The 16656-nt window shown below is 40.2% G+C and overlaps 1 protein-coding gene across 7 annotated transcripts in view; it reads right to left on the reverse strand.

Annotated features, from left to right (window-relative positions):
* PPP1R9A (protein phosphatase 1 regulatory subunit 9A) overlaps nucleotides 1–16656 on the reverse strand; it is a 186082-nt gene that overhangs the window by 50476 nt on the left and 118950 nt on the right. For 4 of the 7 annotated variants that reach the window (XM_067470295.1, XM_067470291.1, XM_067470294.1 and 1 more), the window contains exons 7-9: nucleotides 11302–11437; nucleotides 4462–4617; nucleotides 858–911 (exon numbers count right to left, since the gene is read on the reverse strand). In XM_067470295.1, coding sequence (XP_067326396.1) covers nucleotides 858–911; nucleotides 4462–4617; nucleotides 11302–11437 — 346 coding nt within the window. Of the gene's footprint in view, nucleotides 1–857; nucleotides 912–4461; nucleotides 4618–6876; nucleotides 6946–11301; nucleotides 11438–16656 lie in introns of all 7 variants that reach the window. The other 3 variants (XM_067470290.1, XM_067470289.1, XM_067470292.1) reach the window with 1 other exon arrangement.

A 16656-nucleotide genomic window follows, 5' to 3' on the forward strand; every position in this document is an offset into this window, starting at 1 on the left:
TATCTTAATAATATAATATATTGTATGTATATATATCTTGTAAGCTGCTCTGAGTCCCCTTTGGGGTGAGAAGGGCGGCATATAAATGTTGTAAATAAATAAATAAATAAATGTACGATGAGGGGATGTTGGGAGTGGGATAAAACAATAAAAACAATAAAACAAAAAAATGATGCTGGGATTTTCATTTATACCTGCCCTTACTGACTGGTCTCACAACCATCAATAACAAGATGAAGACTGTGTTTTGTTGCTGAGTTTTCCCTCCTCTAAAACCTTAAAAACCAAATGGAACCACTGCAAATTCAACACAGAAGTTAAAACTGGAGAAAAAATTATTCTAAAACATGAGACTATCAAAACAGACAAGTAAACATCTCAAAGAGATTATGAGCTTGGCATGCTAATTGATGTAATAAACAAGAGAATCTATTTTATTATAGGAATAAATAGCATTTACAAGAACAAATTGTGAGCTAAATGGCTTTTATCGGTGTAAGAAGAGAAAGTGATAAGACTTTGTGCCTTTAGACCACTGGCGACAGTTTTTTTTAAATATAAAAAGAAAATACTTTTGCCTATTTCTTTCCAAGCCTGTTAGAAATCTAATGACGTGGGAGAGGAGTGCAAATTTACTGCCTAATTGCAGCCATTTTTCCTTGTAATAATAGACCTCTCAGTCTCTTTAGGGCTCAGACAAAACTATTTTTATCAAACCAAGCACTCCTGAGCCATTGCACGTTGTGCTTTTTCTCAGCATGCGTTCCCAGTGAGAACTTATTTTTCTCTGCCTCCCTCTGGAATCAGCCCACAGCAGCTGGAAATGAAGACTATTCCCTCGTAGCAATCATCCTTACCTTTGTTTTCAGCTTTTGAATCTCAGCTTCTGTAACTGCATGTTTGATCTGCAACTGAAAATGCAAAACCACAAAGCGAACAAGTGAGCAGCGACTGTCAAGAGCTCCAGTATTATTTCAGCTTAAGACCGTCTACGCTTCCACCTGAATACCGTTGTACACACAGCAGAAGGCCCACAAAAGTGCTGCAGTGCAGTAGACTGTAAATTAAAATATCTAGCTTGGAAAATGACTCAGTCTATGCAAGTTAATTAAAGAGAAAATGTTGCTGGCTAGCCTCTCGGAATCTCAGATCAGGCCAAGCAATCCGCCTGGACAAGTCACAATTTCTTGAAGGGGAGGGAAATGCCAATTGTCGTGCTTGGCTTGTTAGCCAGCCTTGATTTGAATATCCCAGTGCACACAAATATTCTTAGAAAGCCTTGGTGCGTGGATTAAGCAGGCATGTCAGAGAGGGCAGCTTACACAGAAGCCGGCTATTAAAAGGCTCCAGCAGCACAGAAGAGACAACTCACCCAAGTATGTACAGCTACCAAAAGGAAAGAGTGCTGAACCTGAGCAAGGACAGGGATCTGCCTTCATGTGTCACTTATGTGACTTTCCTTCCAAAACTAACATGACAGGATCTCCAGATATGCTCTTTAGGGTGGGCAAATGAATCTGATAAGAACTGTCAAAGATCTTCTCTGAGAAATGGCAATGGTGAGATTTTATGAGCCCAGTTCAAAAATAAAACTCAGGATTGCAACCACAGGTCAGATGAGAAAGGGTGCAAATGTTTCTTTTCAACAGTGGTTCCCAACCTTTTTTTGACCAGAGACCACTTTGACCAGGGACCAAAAGGGTTACGAATCAGTTTTCGGTCAAATTTAGATTGTGTTTGGGGTGCTGATTCAGAAAATTACATTGGACAGACCACATCAGCTCTAGTTTCTGATATAGAACATATGCCATGGTCAGCAACAGGGAAAAAATGGCAGGCAGTGCAAAAGTAATGGAAATAAAATAAATACAATAAAATAAATAAATAAAGAGGAAGGAGATTCGCAGACCAGATTTTCATCCTCCAGGCCCACAGGTTAAGAACCACTGCTATAGAAAATACATTTTAAAATCATATTTGCATACATTTTAAAACCATATTTGTGTGTGGGGTGGCCGGGGGGGGGGGGGGGGTCACAGTCCAATCAGGGCTTCTTAAACATTTTCCCTTTCAATCTGAGAAAATCCCAGATATATAGGTTTCTAAAATAGGTACAAAAATAAAATATTTGCATATTACAAATCAGCATTTGCAAGGCATGCTAAACTAGATGATTTTCCTTCATAAGGAAGCTGTACTTCCTTATGAAGTACAACTAAAGCATCGTCTTCAGAGTCCACTGTAAACACTTCATAACAGATTTATGTAAATGTCTAAAACGGGAACCAAGTGACATTCAGAAAATTATAAGTCTTGCCAATTTTTTGTGACCCCAACACTGAGTTAATTTAAGAAGAAGTGGTCCACATTATGCATATTATTTCTCATGGCCACATTTGGTGTGCCCCATCCTTTTGTACTAATGTGCAAAGCACATTGCTTTCTTCATTGTATTACTGAACTTTTTCCTTTCCTTTAAAAATAACCTGTAGTAGACATTCTCAATACCCACTATTTTTCAAAACTGTAGCAGACATGCTTACATTTTCCTCCTTTCTCTGTTTTGGACGACTAAAAATTTTTATGAAATTCGAAAGAAAAGAGCAACACATTCACTCCACTCTTTTCTCTTTCCTATAGAGCATTGTGAATTCTGGATTCTGATTTATTTCTCACCTTCTTGCATGAGCAAAGTAAGGTCCAACTATAGCATCCTATTATTTTCAACATGTCAAGCATAAGAGTTAATGTAGGTGGATATATAGTTATGTGTAGATATTTAAATATATGCCCTTTCTTTCCATACTGAGGCACTTAAAATGGCTATCAACAATAAAACATATAAATCCCATAAAATTATACAATGATAATATATTCACATACATTGAGCTGCACAGCCAAATAAAACACTGGAACCAATGAAGACAGTGACCAGTTGAACTAAAAGGAGCAGCCAACATCAGATCATAATCAGCTTGGCAGGATAAACAAAAAGGCATTTGTCTGGTGGTAGAAAGCTTGACAGATCATGACTATTCCAGGCCCAGAGCCAAAACCTGAGACCTAGGGATGACCCTAGTGATGTTACAAGGGGAAGCTCCTAGTGATGCCATTAAGCATGACACCTCTTCTCTATCAACAACTATTGCATGGCACATTCGATTAAAAAAAAACAAGAACAAAAAACGCCAAGTTTAACAAATGGAGAAAAAGCAAAGATACACCCTTTTATTATTCATGAGCATTTATATCGCAACCTACATCTAAAAAGGCTTTCAGAGAGGCTATCCAATTCCTGATCCAGAACCCATGCATGACTGCCAACACAGTTTGCATTGTAACCAATAAACAAGTTGTCACCTTTGGTTATCCCAACACTGTGTGTTCACCTATTTGTGTAGGGGGAGCAGGTGGAGGGTGGTCACCCTTGCCCACACAAACATTTTCACTGCACAACTGCAGATCTCAATTTCATCACACTGCTCCTAACCCCTCTGACCCAGGGCTGTAGCCAGGGGGTGGGGTGGTGTTAATGGTTCAACAATCCCCCCCCCCCAAATGTGTCAGCTTAAAAAAAAAACCAAGGTTTACTCATGAATTTTAACTGGTTAATCAATTCATGAGGAAATAAGGTTTTTTTTTTTAACCTGACACATTTGGGTGTGTGTGTGAACCCTTAACCCCCCCTTATGGCTGACTGTGAAAAACTGGTCACTGCCTCAGGTTTAGTCCTAGAAATTTATGAGAAAAAAGCAGGAAATAATGTATATCCTATCTGAAATGCCTAATCATTACAGATACAGCTCTCACTAAACCTCATGTCTTTTGTCCAGTCTGGATGAGAACCAACATAATTTAGAAACTACAAAAGCCATAGGAAATCCTATATATCTTCACTTAGAAAAGTCTGATTGTATTAAATTGGGTTCATTTGATAGCCAAGTATGCATCAAACTGCATCCTTCATCCGAATTCAAAATCCCAGATTATACATATATATATTCAGTGCATTAACTCTTGTAATTTTATTGAACCGAAAAGATTAGATAAAAGGCCACTAACAACTCACTCAAATGGAAATAGAAAACAGGACAAAGCTAATACATACAAAGTAATCAGATTTATAATTATAATTAATTCTTTAACTGAGTAATTCTATTCAAATCAAAGTGCCTTAGTAATTGAACAGGTATCTTTTGTTCTAGTAGCTTGCATTAACTTGTTTGTGGGTCATTAACAGTACCACCTTTACAGCAACAAATGTTAAAATTGGCCAAATTTGTCTCATTTAACAAAACAAGTTCTTGTAATGCTCAAGCCCATTTGCATATATGGATTTCAAAAGCCAGTGGGAAATCAATTAAGTCATTTGCAGACAGGAGTCCACATCATTGAAGGATGCAATGATGTGAATCAATACTGTCTGGAATCTGGCTATCCACTCTCGGCGCTACGGCTTACCTCTTTGAATTTGTGAGCTAGTTTGCTGGTGTCCAGCTCTGCCGGGGAAAACATGTCCTCGTTTTCAGGAAGCTCAAATACTTCGATGGCCATATCTCCTCCTGGAAGGATAGGCCCCATGTCATCCTCGTCTTCATCAGTGGCATATTCCCCTGTCTTAGAAGCATAGAGTTTTGGCACTTCAGTCATTCTCTTGTCACCAGACACAATCTTGCTTTATACAGTTTTCCAACACAAACAAATGAAGATAAGTAAATATGAAAAGACAGCAGTGGGCAAGCAGCAAAGGGTGGAATATTTTGGAAACTATGGAACACAGATACAAGATCTAAATCCTAGAGCTACAGCAAAATTCTAAAGTCTTGGACTATAATAACGGCACTATATTTTCCTCCCTTGCATAAGTCCTGTCCTTCTTTTATAAGGAGTCCATGATCATTCTCTCCTCACAACTACACTGTTGAAGAGAGGAGAGGCCCAGATCCTGCACAGTCTTTCTCAATGACAACACATATACAGAAACTTCCTTGTGCCATAGCTCTCAGTTTGGGTAAGCACTGTGGTTTTGTCATGTCAAGACAGCTTTTTCCTCTCCCCGCTTGCCCTAAACTCCTGCTAAGAAAACTCCTATGGTTTTTTTTTCTTTCCATAGAAGAAGCACTCTAACTTCTTGCATTTTTGTGTGTTCTGACACCAGCAGCTCTAGCTTGAAGTCAGGAGAAGAAACATTCATATTTACACAAAGCACAAGGCAGCAAAACGGGGAAACGGGGAAGATAAGGAAGGAAAACACAAGGACTAATGGAAGGCAGCAACAGCTGCATTCTTTCTTCAAATGGGAAAGGAATTGATAATGGTGAGCAAGCAGTGAAGGAATACTTCTTGCAATGAACATGAGGAAGGAATTCCTTTTTCTAGGAGCACCAGGTGAAGACTCAACAAGACCTCTCCCTTCACAGACGCCTCTAACATGCCGTGGCTCAAAAAGACTTCTGATACTTGGGGTCTTACACTGAGAGGTCCATGTGGGAATTGACCCTAAAAGACAACATCCCAATCAACCTCACATGGTCAAAGCTGCTACATCAGAGTTACACAACTTGGTGCCCTCTAGATATTTTGAATTATCATTCCTATTAAATTGGTCCTGAGAAATGTAGTGCAAAACATATGGAAGTTGTTGGGTAGCCTAGCTGTCTATGGCAGCATACAGATATTGCTATTTAGGAGACATCATGGGTTGCTCAAATGTGCTTTGCCCCATCTCCATATAAGCAAAGGATAGGGATTGCTGATAGACCACAACGCCCACCCTACCACACTATAATCTGTGATGGCTAAGGCTGATGGGGATTGCTGTCCAACATTTGGAGGCCACATCACCCATTCATTTACAAGCGGTTGGCCTCTGAGGGGCTGTAAGAATCATGCATATTCTGTAGTCACACTGGCGATAGCTTTAACAGGGAGGATCACATATTCCTGAATATCTTTGCCACATTTTCTAAAGCATCTCTCCTCACTCGGTTTCAAAATAAACATACTTTTCAGCTATTGTTCTTTGCAAGTGTCAAGAGCTCCACTTTATACACACTTCACAAGTACTGTACATTCTACTGAGTTTACTGCTACTGAACTTCAAGGCAAATGAGTATATTATTGCACTTGAGGTACATTATACGTTCTGTCAAATTATCACAGAACTTACTGGGAAAATTACTTCTTAGGATAACTTATGGCTGACTGTGAATGTATTACTCATGCAGTCAGAAAAAGCTAAATTACAGAAGTAGAAAGGTTAGTTGAAGGACACCCCTGTCCTTTTGAAAGCTCTACTATGGGTCAAAAGATGTCAGTAAGAGATGTGAATATCACTAGCCTATCTGGGTATGATCTAATAAAATAAATGTGTGATTAAATATACCGATACCTGCATCCTGTACATGTTTCCTGTACTATAAACTACAAAAACAAAAACTCCTACAGATTGGAGCAGAGTGTATAATAGAAGCCACACCTCTCCACTAATTCTGTTGTTGTTTGTCTGTTTCACAATACATGAACCCAATGAAAATTTCTTGGGAATCTCTTATAGTTTGTAATTATCTTCACTCTAACCAGGGACACATTCGTAATATTTTCCCCATTTTCTGGTTTCCTCTACCCAAAAGAAATCAAGGTAGAAATTAGAACAATTAAAATAATTCTAGTCACACACTAATTAGTATGAGACAAATTGGGGAAGATATATCACAAAAGAGATCACATTTTGGCCTGCAGCTGAATAAATGAAGGAGGGACTGTAGCAATATTAGTTGTTTAGAAATTACAATGATTTTATAAGCTGCGCATTAGACTATAATTAGTGTAGCATAAGAAGCGAAAAATCAGAGATGAGTTACTTTCTCTACAAACCTTTTTATGGTAACAGTTGTTATTTTTATTGTAGTTGCCTGAGGTTCCATGAAATTTTCTCTGAGTACGCTAAAACAGTTGATAACAAGCATTAAATAAAATCTTCTTTTGCAATAATATTAGGGTCAATAACTTTTATGTGTTCTACTCAGTGTTTCCAAAAGAATTATCCAGATGCTGATGACAACCTACTACCTATTTTCCCCACACATGCAGGCTGGGTCTGATAAGGAGATAAGGCTCAAGAATGTATGAAGGATCACAAAGATTCATCATACCTGTTGTAAACTCACATAAAGAACTGAGAAGTGTATAGAATAGGCATGAGCAAACTTCAGCCCTCCAGATGTTTTGGACTTCAACTTCCAGAATTCCTAACAGCCTACCAGCTGTTAGGAATTCTGGGAGTTGAAGTCCAAAACACCTGGAGGGCCAAAATTTGTCCATACCTGGTATAGAACATGGCTGGGCAACTGTGGCCCTCTTGATTTTGTTGAATTGCATTTCCCATCAGGCATTGGTAGCCTCGCCAATGGCGAGAAATTATAGGAACTGCATTGCCACAAAATCTGGTAGGCCAAGTTTACCACTCTTCTCGTAGAATGGATCACAAATGCAATATTTTCCTTTGTTCCATCCTCCTAGAGGAATCTCCTCTAATACCAGTCCTCTGTTAGGGAGTGTCACCAAATAGGAGCGAAAATGATAAAGCTCCTTGTTCAAGAAAGCAATGTTGACAGCTATAAGTAGTACAGTTTTGGTGGTTATGGTTGTTCCCAATGGATATGTATTTCTAAACTAAGTCTTCCAAAAGGCCTCCACAATGTCAAAATGACAACAATTGTATCCATAAGACCAAAATTCAGATTCAAAGCAACAGCTGAAGGTTTGTCCTGCCAAATGGATTGCAAAATCAGATTCCATCTGGATCTGATGGACAGCGTACATTTCAGAATGTACACAGCTTAATCAGACAAGCTGGTGACCCCATATAGTGAATGTGTTGTACAGTGGACATCTAGGAACACGAAGAAAGTCTTTTTACATTTTAAAGATATAAGAAATGAAGAAACTGATACACATGGAAACAGCTGGAAAAATAAACATGTGTGGAAATTTTATCTCTCTTTATAATTTTACTAGGGCCTATATTGTGACATAGAGTGAGTGTGATATGGGCTTTTCAATGTTGAACGAGTCTGTGTGACCAAGAGTTGAATCTCTACTTGGCCATGGAAACATACTGTGTGACCTTGAGCAAATCACAATCTCTCTGTCTCAGTGGAAGGCTATGGCAAATACCCTCTGCACAAATCTTAATGAGAAAACCATATGATAGGTTCGCCTTATGGTTGTCATATGTCAGAAATGACTTGAAGGCACACAACTGGAGTAATACAGCTGAATGTTAATTCACATTTACAAATCTGGGAAAGGTTTACCATTGCTCTCCATCTCTAAGAACAAGAAAAGAGAACAAAATAATTAGGAAGAATTTAACACTGCAAGCATGTAAAAAAAGTGTGTGTGGGAGGAATGGCTGTATCGTCTCCTTATACAACACCACCTTCAAAACTAATTAGAGGGAGATAAAAAAGTAATCTCCTGCCTGGACAGATAATGATGCTTCTGTGCATTAACAACCTCCACTCTTAATATAGAGGCAACATAATCATCCACAATAAAAACACAATTTAGCAAAATATCAGTCACACCAAGGCTAGGACATATCCTCCCCTGAATTAAACAAACTCGCATTAAACTTAGGTTAAAATCTGGCCAAATCTTCACATAAAATGTATGATACACAATTTTTGTTGTATAAAAGAACAAACATTAGAGTTTCAAATAATGTGTGACATAATATGTGACCAAGAAAATTGGAGAGTTCTAGGTAACTTGCCTAATTTAGCTATTTAGAACTAACATAATCTACTTTTTCCCTCAAATAAATCTACAATGAATGAATGTGTTGGCATCTACTCTAAAATTATCATGACTATGAAGGTCTGCTCAGCTTATATTTAATCCCTAAGATTATACTGACAGGCACCTAACCTGCCAGATTGATGGGCTTTAGGACAGACTTCTGGTTTTAAACTGTTTATGTTTCTCTCTTCCAAATGTGTTTGTTTGTTTCTGATACTTTAATCTATTGAGTTGTTTTTATGATGATAAAAATTATTGAGTGGAAAATGTAAAACTGAATAAATTAGAAATAGATTGTTGAAAGCTTTCATGGCCGGAATCACTGGGTAGTTGTAGTTTTCCAGGCTGTATAGCCATGTTCCAGAAGCATTATCTCCTGACTTTTCGCCCACATCTATGGTAGGCATCCTCAGACATTGTGAGGTCTGTTGGAAAACTAAGAAAATGTTTCCAACAGACCTCACAACCTCTGAGGATGACTGCCATAGATGCAGGCAAAACATCAGGAGGGAATGCTTCTGGAACATGACCATACAGCCCGGAAAACACACAACAACCTAAATTAGAAATACTTTGTATGTGAGGCTGCAGTTGAGAAATATTTGAAGAATTCAGCAGGTTCAGTAGACCAAAATATCACAAAGGCATCAGATCCGAGGTGAATTTGGAAGTTAAACAAGGTCAGCCCTAGTTAGTACCTGGATGGAAGACCAACAAGGAATGCTAGGTGCTGTAGATTATAGTTCTACCTGTGTGTATTCTTTACCTAAGGGAACCCTATGAAATTCAATGGGTTGCCATAAATCGACAGGTGACTTGAAGGCACGAATATGCGTACCCGTATTAGAATACAGAAAACCGTTTATTCGCTTAGGTTTCCTAAATTAACCACATTTGGCCAATATATTTTTTTCTATCAGGTATAATTAAAAGCAGTCATTTTAACCAAAAAAGTCATGATGAGGGGTTACTGAATAACTGTTTTTTCCTCATAGGAACTTGCTATCAGTTTCAATTAGTTAGAAGTCAGGCATCTAGTTTCCAGAGACTGTGCCTTTCCTCTTCCTGAGACTTCCTGAATGCCAAACCCCAGCACTTTCCATCTGCTCCATAACCCTGATCCTTTGTGGTCTGATAACACAGAACTGGTTGTTTATTGGTGTTCTTGTTATGAGTCTTTAAGTCATTTCTGACTTGTGTCAACCCTAAACTAAACCTATTATAGTGTTTTCTTGGCAAGATTTCTGAGAGTATAACTTAGTGAAGGTCACATAGTGGGTTTCAATGGCTGAGCAGGGATTTGAACTTCAGAGTCGCAGTCCAGTGCTCAAGGCCACTATACCACAATGGCTCTAATTCAATTTACTTTGCATTCTAGGCTGTTCTATTTCAAGCTGGGTTTTTTTTAATTTCCTGAATTATTTAATGAACTATAGCTCATCTTGGACATCAACATTTGCTGAAAGGCAGGATATATACACCTACAAATCACCACTAGACAGGTTTTCCTTATCAATTTCATGTGGTAAATCATATGAAAGTGTCATAGGTAGTGATCTGACACCTGGTATTTACCAAAGCTTAAGAAATAAGAAACACGTTTAACATGGAGAATTCTGTTGCAACACTTATGAGTATTCACAATAAATGCTCACTATTCACCATGTAAAACAAACAATGGACATAGGTCATTAGCTTCAAAATGTCCCATATTCATCTCTTGGCCGGTCAAGGTAAGAATGGGAAAGAATGTGTCTAAAAAGAGCAGCTGCCAGCCAGTATAGAGAACAGTTATCTATGTAGACCAGTAGTTTCCAACTTTTGGTCATCAAGGTGTTACACACTTTAGCCCCTAGAATGGCTGACAGTTGGGCAAACTGGCTTGGGTTTCTCAGAGTTTAAGTCACAAACATCTGGAGGACCAAAGGCTGGGAACCACTGACATAAACTACTGATTTTAATCAGCACAAGGTAACTGCCTATACCACTTTTCTCATGATTTGTTTCACCACGTAAGAGTATACGCATAGGACCTCCAAGGAGCTTGATAACTGAGAATTTCCTCTCATTCCGCAGTAATTTTGGCCACCAGCCAGGAATGATGAGGAACTGATACTTTTTAAATTAAAGCAATAAAAGAAAATGAAAGCAGCACAATAGTACACTGGGGCTATTAACGCCTATGAACACTACTGCCCTAGCTGAAATTCAAAAAAGCAATTCTTTTGCTCCGTTCCAGAGTGAATTTTATCTCTTCCTCTATATTGAACATTCAAGTGATAAGAATATTACATATTTAAAGAGAGATTTATTGTGCACAGCGTGATTGTGATGATGATCATGCAGGGCGGAACAGTCATGCGGGGCTTTTTCATTTGCAGAAGGAACCATTCCCAGCTGCAATTAAACAAAACACCGGGGAGAGAAGAGTGAAATGCAAGGAGACAAGGAAAGGGGAACTTCGTGAAGTCAAAAAAGAAGGAATAAACACGTTACCTCATCGTCATCTGCGTCATACTGTGCATAGTGTTGTTCCAAAAGCTCTCTCTGGCGACGTTCTTGCTCTAAGGTCTGGCTAATCAACTGAGCCACTTCGCTCATTTGCCCTGGCTTTTCTCTGCCAATTATAAACCTGAGGAGAACATCAGTGAAACACAAATAATTTCTTCTCTTCTCCTTATCTGTACACTAAACACCCCAATATGACACTTTAATATAAGCTAACACACCAATATGGCACATTATAAGCTAATACATATCATATGGGAGAAACGTTTGCAAACTTTCCCACTGCATCCAATGTATGAAAGCAGAATGATAAACAACCATTTTTTATTTAATTCATTCTCTCACTCCTCGCTCTATTACACACATTCATCTAAGACAGTGGTTCTCAACCTTTCTAATGTGGTGACACCTTAATACAGTTCCTCATGTTGTGGGTCCCCCACCCCCCCGTGTCAGGAGAGACTTGAGAAACTGCAAGTCACTTCTGGTGTAAGATAATTGGCCGTCTGCAAGGACGTTGCCCAGTGGACTCCCGGATGTTCTGATGTTTTACCATCCTTGTGGGAGGCTTCTCTCATGTCCTCAGCGTGGGAAGGGAGCTCACCCGTGCTCTCCCTGGATTCAAACCTCCGACCTGTCCGTCTTCAGTCCTCCTGGTACTATGGTTTAACCCATTGCACTACTGGGGTTTCCTTGTGGTGACCCCCAACCATAAAATTATTTTCTTTGCTACTTCATAACTGTAATTTTGCTACTGTTATGAATCATAATGTAAATATCTGATATGCAGGATGTATTTTCATTCACTGGACCAAATTTGGTACAAATGCCCGATTTGCCCAAATTTTATTTTGTCATTTGGGAATTGCAGTTGCTGGGATTTATAGTTCACCTACAATCAAAGAGCATTCTGAACTCCACCAACAATGGAATTGAACCAAACTTGGCACACAATACTGGAAGGGTTGACCTTGAGTTTTGGAGTTCACCTACATCCAGAAAGCACTGTGGACTCAAACAGTAATAGATCTGGACCAAACTTGGCACAAATACTCAATATGCCCCAATGTAAACACTGGTGGATTTTAGGGAAAACAGGCCTTACATTTGGGACTTGTAGTTGTGGGATTTATAGTTCACTTACAATCAAAGCGCATTCTGAACCTCACCAAAGATAGAATTGGGCCAAACTTCCCACACAGTACCCTCATGACCAACAGATAATGCTGTTTTTTCCTCATGATCTTTGGTGACCATTCTGACACCCTCTCATGACCCCCCCCCCCCAGGGGTCCTGACCCCCAGGTTGAGAAACGATGATCCAAGACAATTGCATGGCTGCATTTAGAATTTTCTGTACAAAACACATGTTAAATTTAGAGATATAGGTATACAATTTTGTGGCTAGTCCTTGAAGGTTACTTTATAGTTTTAATTGAGGTATGCAAAGATTGGAAAATATGTTTTCACAGGACTAGAATGCCCTAGCCAGCTGGAAGTTGGCAATGCTGACTGGGGGGTGACATGATTCTATTCTAGAAGAATTAGTAACACCAAACTCAGTACTCCAAGCTCTGACCCACGTGCCCTTCATTTTAGAAAGCTTTCCATGCTTGAGAGAGACTGCTTGAAATTAAGTGTTGTTGCTATGAGTTCTTGAAAGATACTCAAGAGTCTGCAACACAAAGTTGTCATGAGAATTTCTTCTGCTAAGTCATTTATCAGGCACAAAGTAAAAAAAAAAAGCAGACATGAATGCAATTTGGCACATGCCAATGAAGACTTCCAAAAGAGAAATATATTTTTAAATGATCTCATATATAATGATGAGATCAGAGTCTTACAGTGAGACCACATAATTGGACACACAGGATGTTCAAGGCTTGCAGAAAAGCCACCAGAGTGAAATTCATAATAAATGTTAACCTATTAACCACCATTATGCCTGTCCTCCAAAGGACAGGCACCAGTGAGTTCCTGTTGTAAATGTTGCTGTGGAGACAAAATTCTGAGTTATTGCTTTAGACTTTCTTTCTAATACCTGTACACACAGAACCCCAATGCTCTTCAGCCACTTGCCTTTTCTTTCTGTTCACTTCCACCCCCAGTTTATAAAATGCTGCTTCTCTACCTCTAAGAAAAACATTTTGCTATGGGAAGAAAAAAAAACCTACAAATACACGAGAAAAGTTATGCTGGTTCTAACCAGTTTTGGCATTCTGATCAAAAATGGAAAACAAGCTTATGGAAAGTCTCAAACCTCATCAGACGCACTTTAAACTAGGTCCACCAAGGGAAAGGGACAACAGCCTTTGCAAACAGTACTTATCCACAACCAAAGGGAACCGTAAAAAGGCTAAATGGAGGGTTGCACAAACACAAGGACTAAGTACCAAAAGCACAATAATCTCAAATAAACACCTCAGGGGAAGATTTCAGGGGCTCACATGTCTTTACACTAATGCACAGAGCATGGAAAATAAACAAGACAAACTCCAATTTTTAGCACAACACCACACTTACGATCTCACTGAAACGAACATCACTGAAACTTGGTGGGATGACTCCCATCACTGGAATGTAGCCACAGAGGTCAATAACCTCTTTCACAAAAACAGAACAAAGGGGAGAGGAGGGGGAGTAGCCTTATATGTCAAAAACAGTTACACAGCAGAAGAGATGCAAGACTTCGGGAAACCAGCTTACTACAGACGTCTGAGCCAGGCTGAAGAACTTGATGAAGTCTTCTGTCAGCACTTGACTATACAAGCACAAAGAAGAGATATAGTAGTTATGGGCAATTTCAACTATCCTAATATTTGCTGGAAAATGAGCTTGGCCAAGAGTAAAAAATCCAACAAATTCCTCAATCGCCTTTTATGGTCCAGAGGGTAGAAGAGGCTACAAGATGATCGTAACTCTTGATCTCGTCCTAACAAAGGTGGAGGAGCTGATCAATGCAGTCGAAGTGATCAGATCTTTAGGAACACGTGACAATGTGCTCCTGCAGTTTATGATACAAAGGAAGGCCGAAACTAAGATTAGTCCAACCCCCTTTCTGGACTTCAGGAAAGATGACTTTCAAAAAATGAAGGAAATAAGGAGGGATGGGAGTTTTTCAAGTCTGAAATATGCAAGGCACAATAGCAAATAGTTCCAACAGAGAGAAAAAAATAAGGTAAGTGCAAAGCAGCCAGAATGGATGTCCAAAGAACTTCTCACTGGGCTAAGACTCAAAAGAGACATGCACAAGAAGAGGAAAAGCTGAGAAATCACCAAAGAAGAATTCAAACAAAAAACCAACTCCTGTAGAAAAAAGATTCGAAAGGCTGAAACGCAAAATGAGCTTAGGCTAGCCTGGGACATTAAAAACAATTAAAAGGCTTCTTTTCTTATGTCAGTAGAAAAGGGAAGAACAAGGAGGCAATATTTATTATTTATTTATTACTTTATTTGTATACCGCAGTTTCTCAGCCCGTAGGCGACTCAACGCGGTTAACAACAAGAGGAAAGATTCAATGCTAACAACATACACTATTTAAAAACACTTAACACATAGTATACTATTAGTTATACATCAATCACATCAGAAGCAACACATTAACATCTCGTAACTAGAATCGTGATCCAACTCGTCATCCGTAATTCCATTTCCTATATTCATTGTACTCATTGCACTGCTTCTCCGAACGCCTGTTCGAATAGCCAGGTTTTCAGTTTTCTTCGGAACACCATTAACGAGGGGGCTGATCTAATGTCTATGGGCAGGGTGTTCTACAGCCGAGGGGCCACCATAGAGAAGGCCCTGTCTCTCGTCCCCGCCAAACGTGCCTGTGACGCAGATGGGGTCGAGAGCAGGGCCTCCCCAGAAGATCTTAGAGTCCTGGTGGGTTCATAGGCGGAGATACGTTCGGATAGGTAACTTGGGTCAGAACCGTTTAGGGCTTTATAGGCCAACGCCAGCACTTTGAATTGTGCCCAGTAGCAAACTGGTAGCCAGTGGAGCTGGCGCAGCAGGGGAGTTGTGTGCTCCCTGAGTGCCGCTCCTGTTAGTATCATGGCTGCCGAGCGTTGAACCAATTGAAGCTTCCGAGCAGTCTTCAAAGGCAACCCCACGTAGAGAGCGTTGCAGTAGTCTAAACGGGATGTAACCAGAGCGTGGACTACCGTGGCCAAGTCAGACTTCCCAAGGTACGGGCGCAGCTGGCGCACAAGTTTTAACTGTGCGAATGCTCCCCTGGTCACCGCTGAAACCTGGGCCTCCAGGCTCAGCGGTGAATCCAAGATCACACCCAAGCTGCGAACCTCCGTCTTCAGAGGGAGTGCGACCCCATCCAACACAGGCTGTAACCCTATACCCTGTTCGGCCTTGCGACTGACCAGGAGTACCTCTGTCTTGTCTGGATTCAATTTCAATTTGTTCGCCCTCATCCAGACCGTCACAGCGGCCAGACACCGGTTTAGGACCTCGACAGCCTCCTTAGTAGCAGGTGGAAAGGAGTGACAGAGTTGGACATCATCTGTGTACATATGACACCGTACTCCGAAACTCCGGATGATCTCTCCCAGCGGCTTCATGTAGATGTTGAACAACATGGGAGACAGTATTGAGCCCTGAGGAACTCCACAAGACAAAGGTTGTGGGGTAGAACAGGTGTCTCCCAGTAACACCTCTGTGTTACAATAGGGCCTCTGTGAGGAGAAGATAGGGTATTCTCGATCATTGTCCTTCCTGGTTGATCAAACAGACCAGAGGGGGGCTGGCAGAGTGGATGAAGGTGGTGGTCAATGCCTCCTTGGAACAAGGCAGAGTTCCAACTTGTCTAAAGTAGGCAGCTATGAGACCTGTATTTGAAAAGAAATCCCTGAACTCCTCTATAATGGACAACTATTGGCCAGTGTCCAACCTTCCCTTTCTGAGCAAGGTCTTGCAGCATGACCTCCCAACTCCAAGGATTACTGGATGAAACTGATTATCTAGATCCATTTCAATCTGATTTCAGGCCTGGCTATGGAACAGAAACAGCTTTAGTCACCTTGGTGGATGACCTATAAAGAGAGCAAGACAAGGGCAGTATTTCCCTGTTGGACATCTCAGTGGCTTTTGATACCATTGACCATGGTATCTTTCTTGGTTATCTTACTGGGATGGGACCAGGAAGCACTGTTTTCTAGTAGATCTGGTTCTTCCTGGAGGGTTGTACCCAGAAGGTGGTGCTGGGGAATTCTTGTTCAAATCCTTGGCCACTGACCTATGGGGTTCCTTAGGGTTCATTTTGACCCCCATGCTATTTAACATATACATGAAACTGGTGGGAGAGATCATCTGGAGTTTTGGAGTAC

The sequence above is a fragment of the Anolis sagrei genome, chromosome 6, assembly GCF_037176765.1.
Source record: "Anolis sagrei isolate rAnoSag1 chromosome 6, rAnoSag1.mat, whole genome shotgun sequence".
Classification (NCBI taxonomy): Eukaryota; Metazoa; Chordata; class Lepidosauria; order Squamata; family Dactyloidae; genus Anolis; species Anolis sagrei.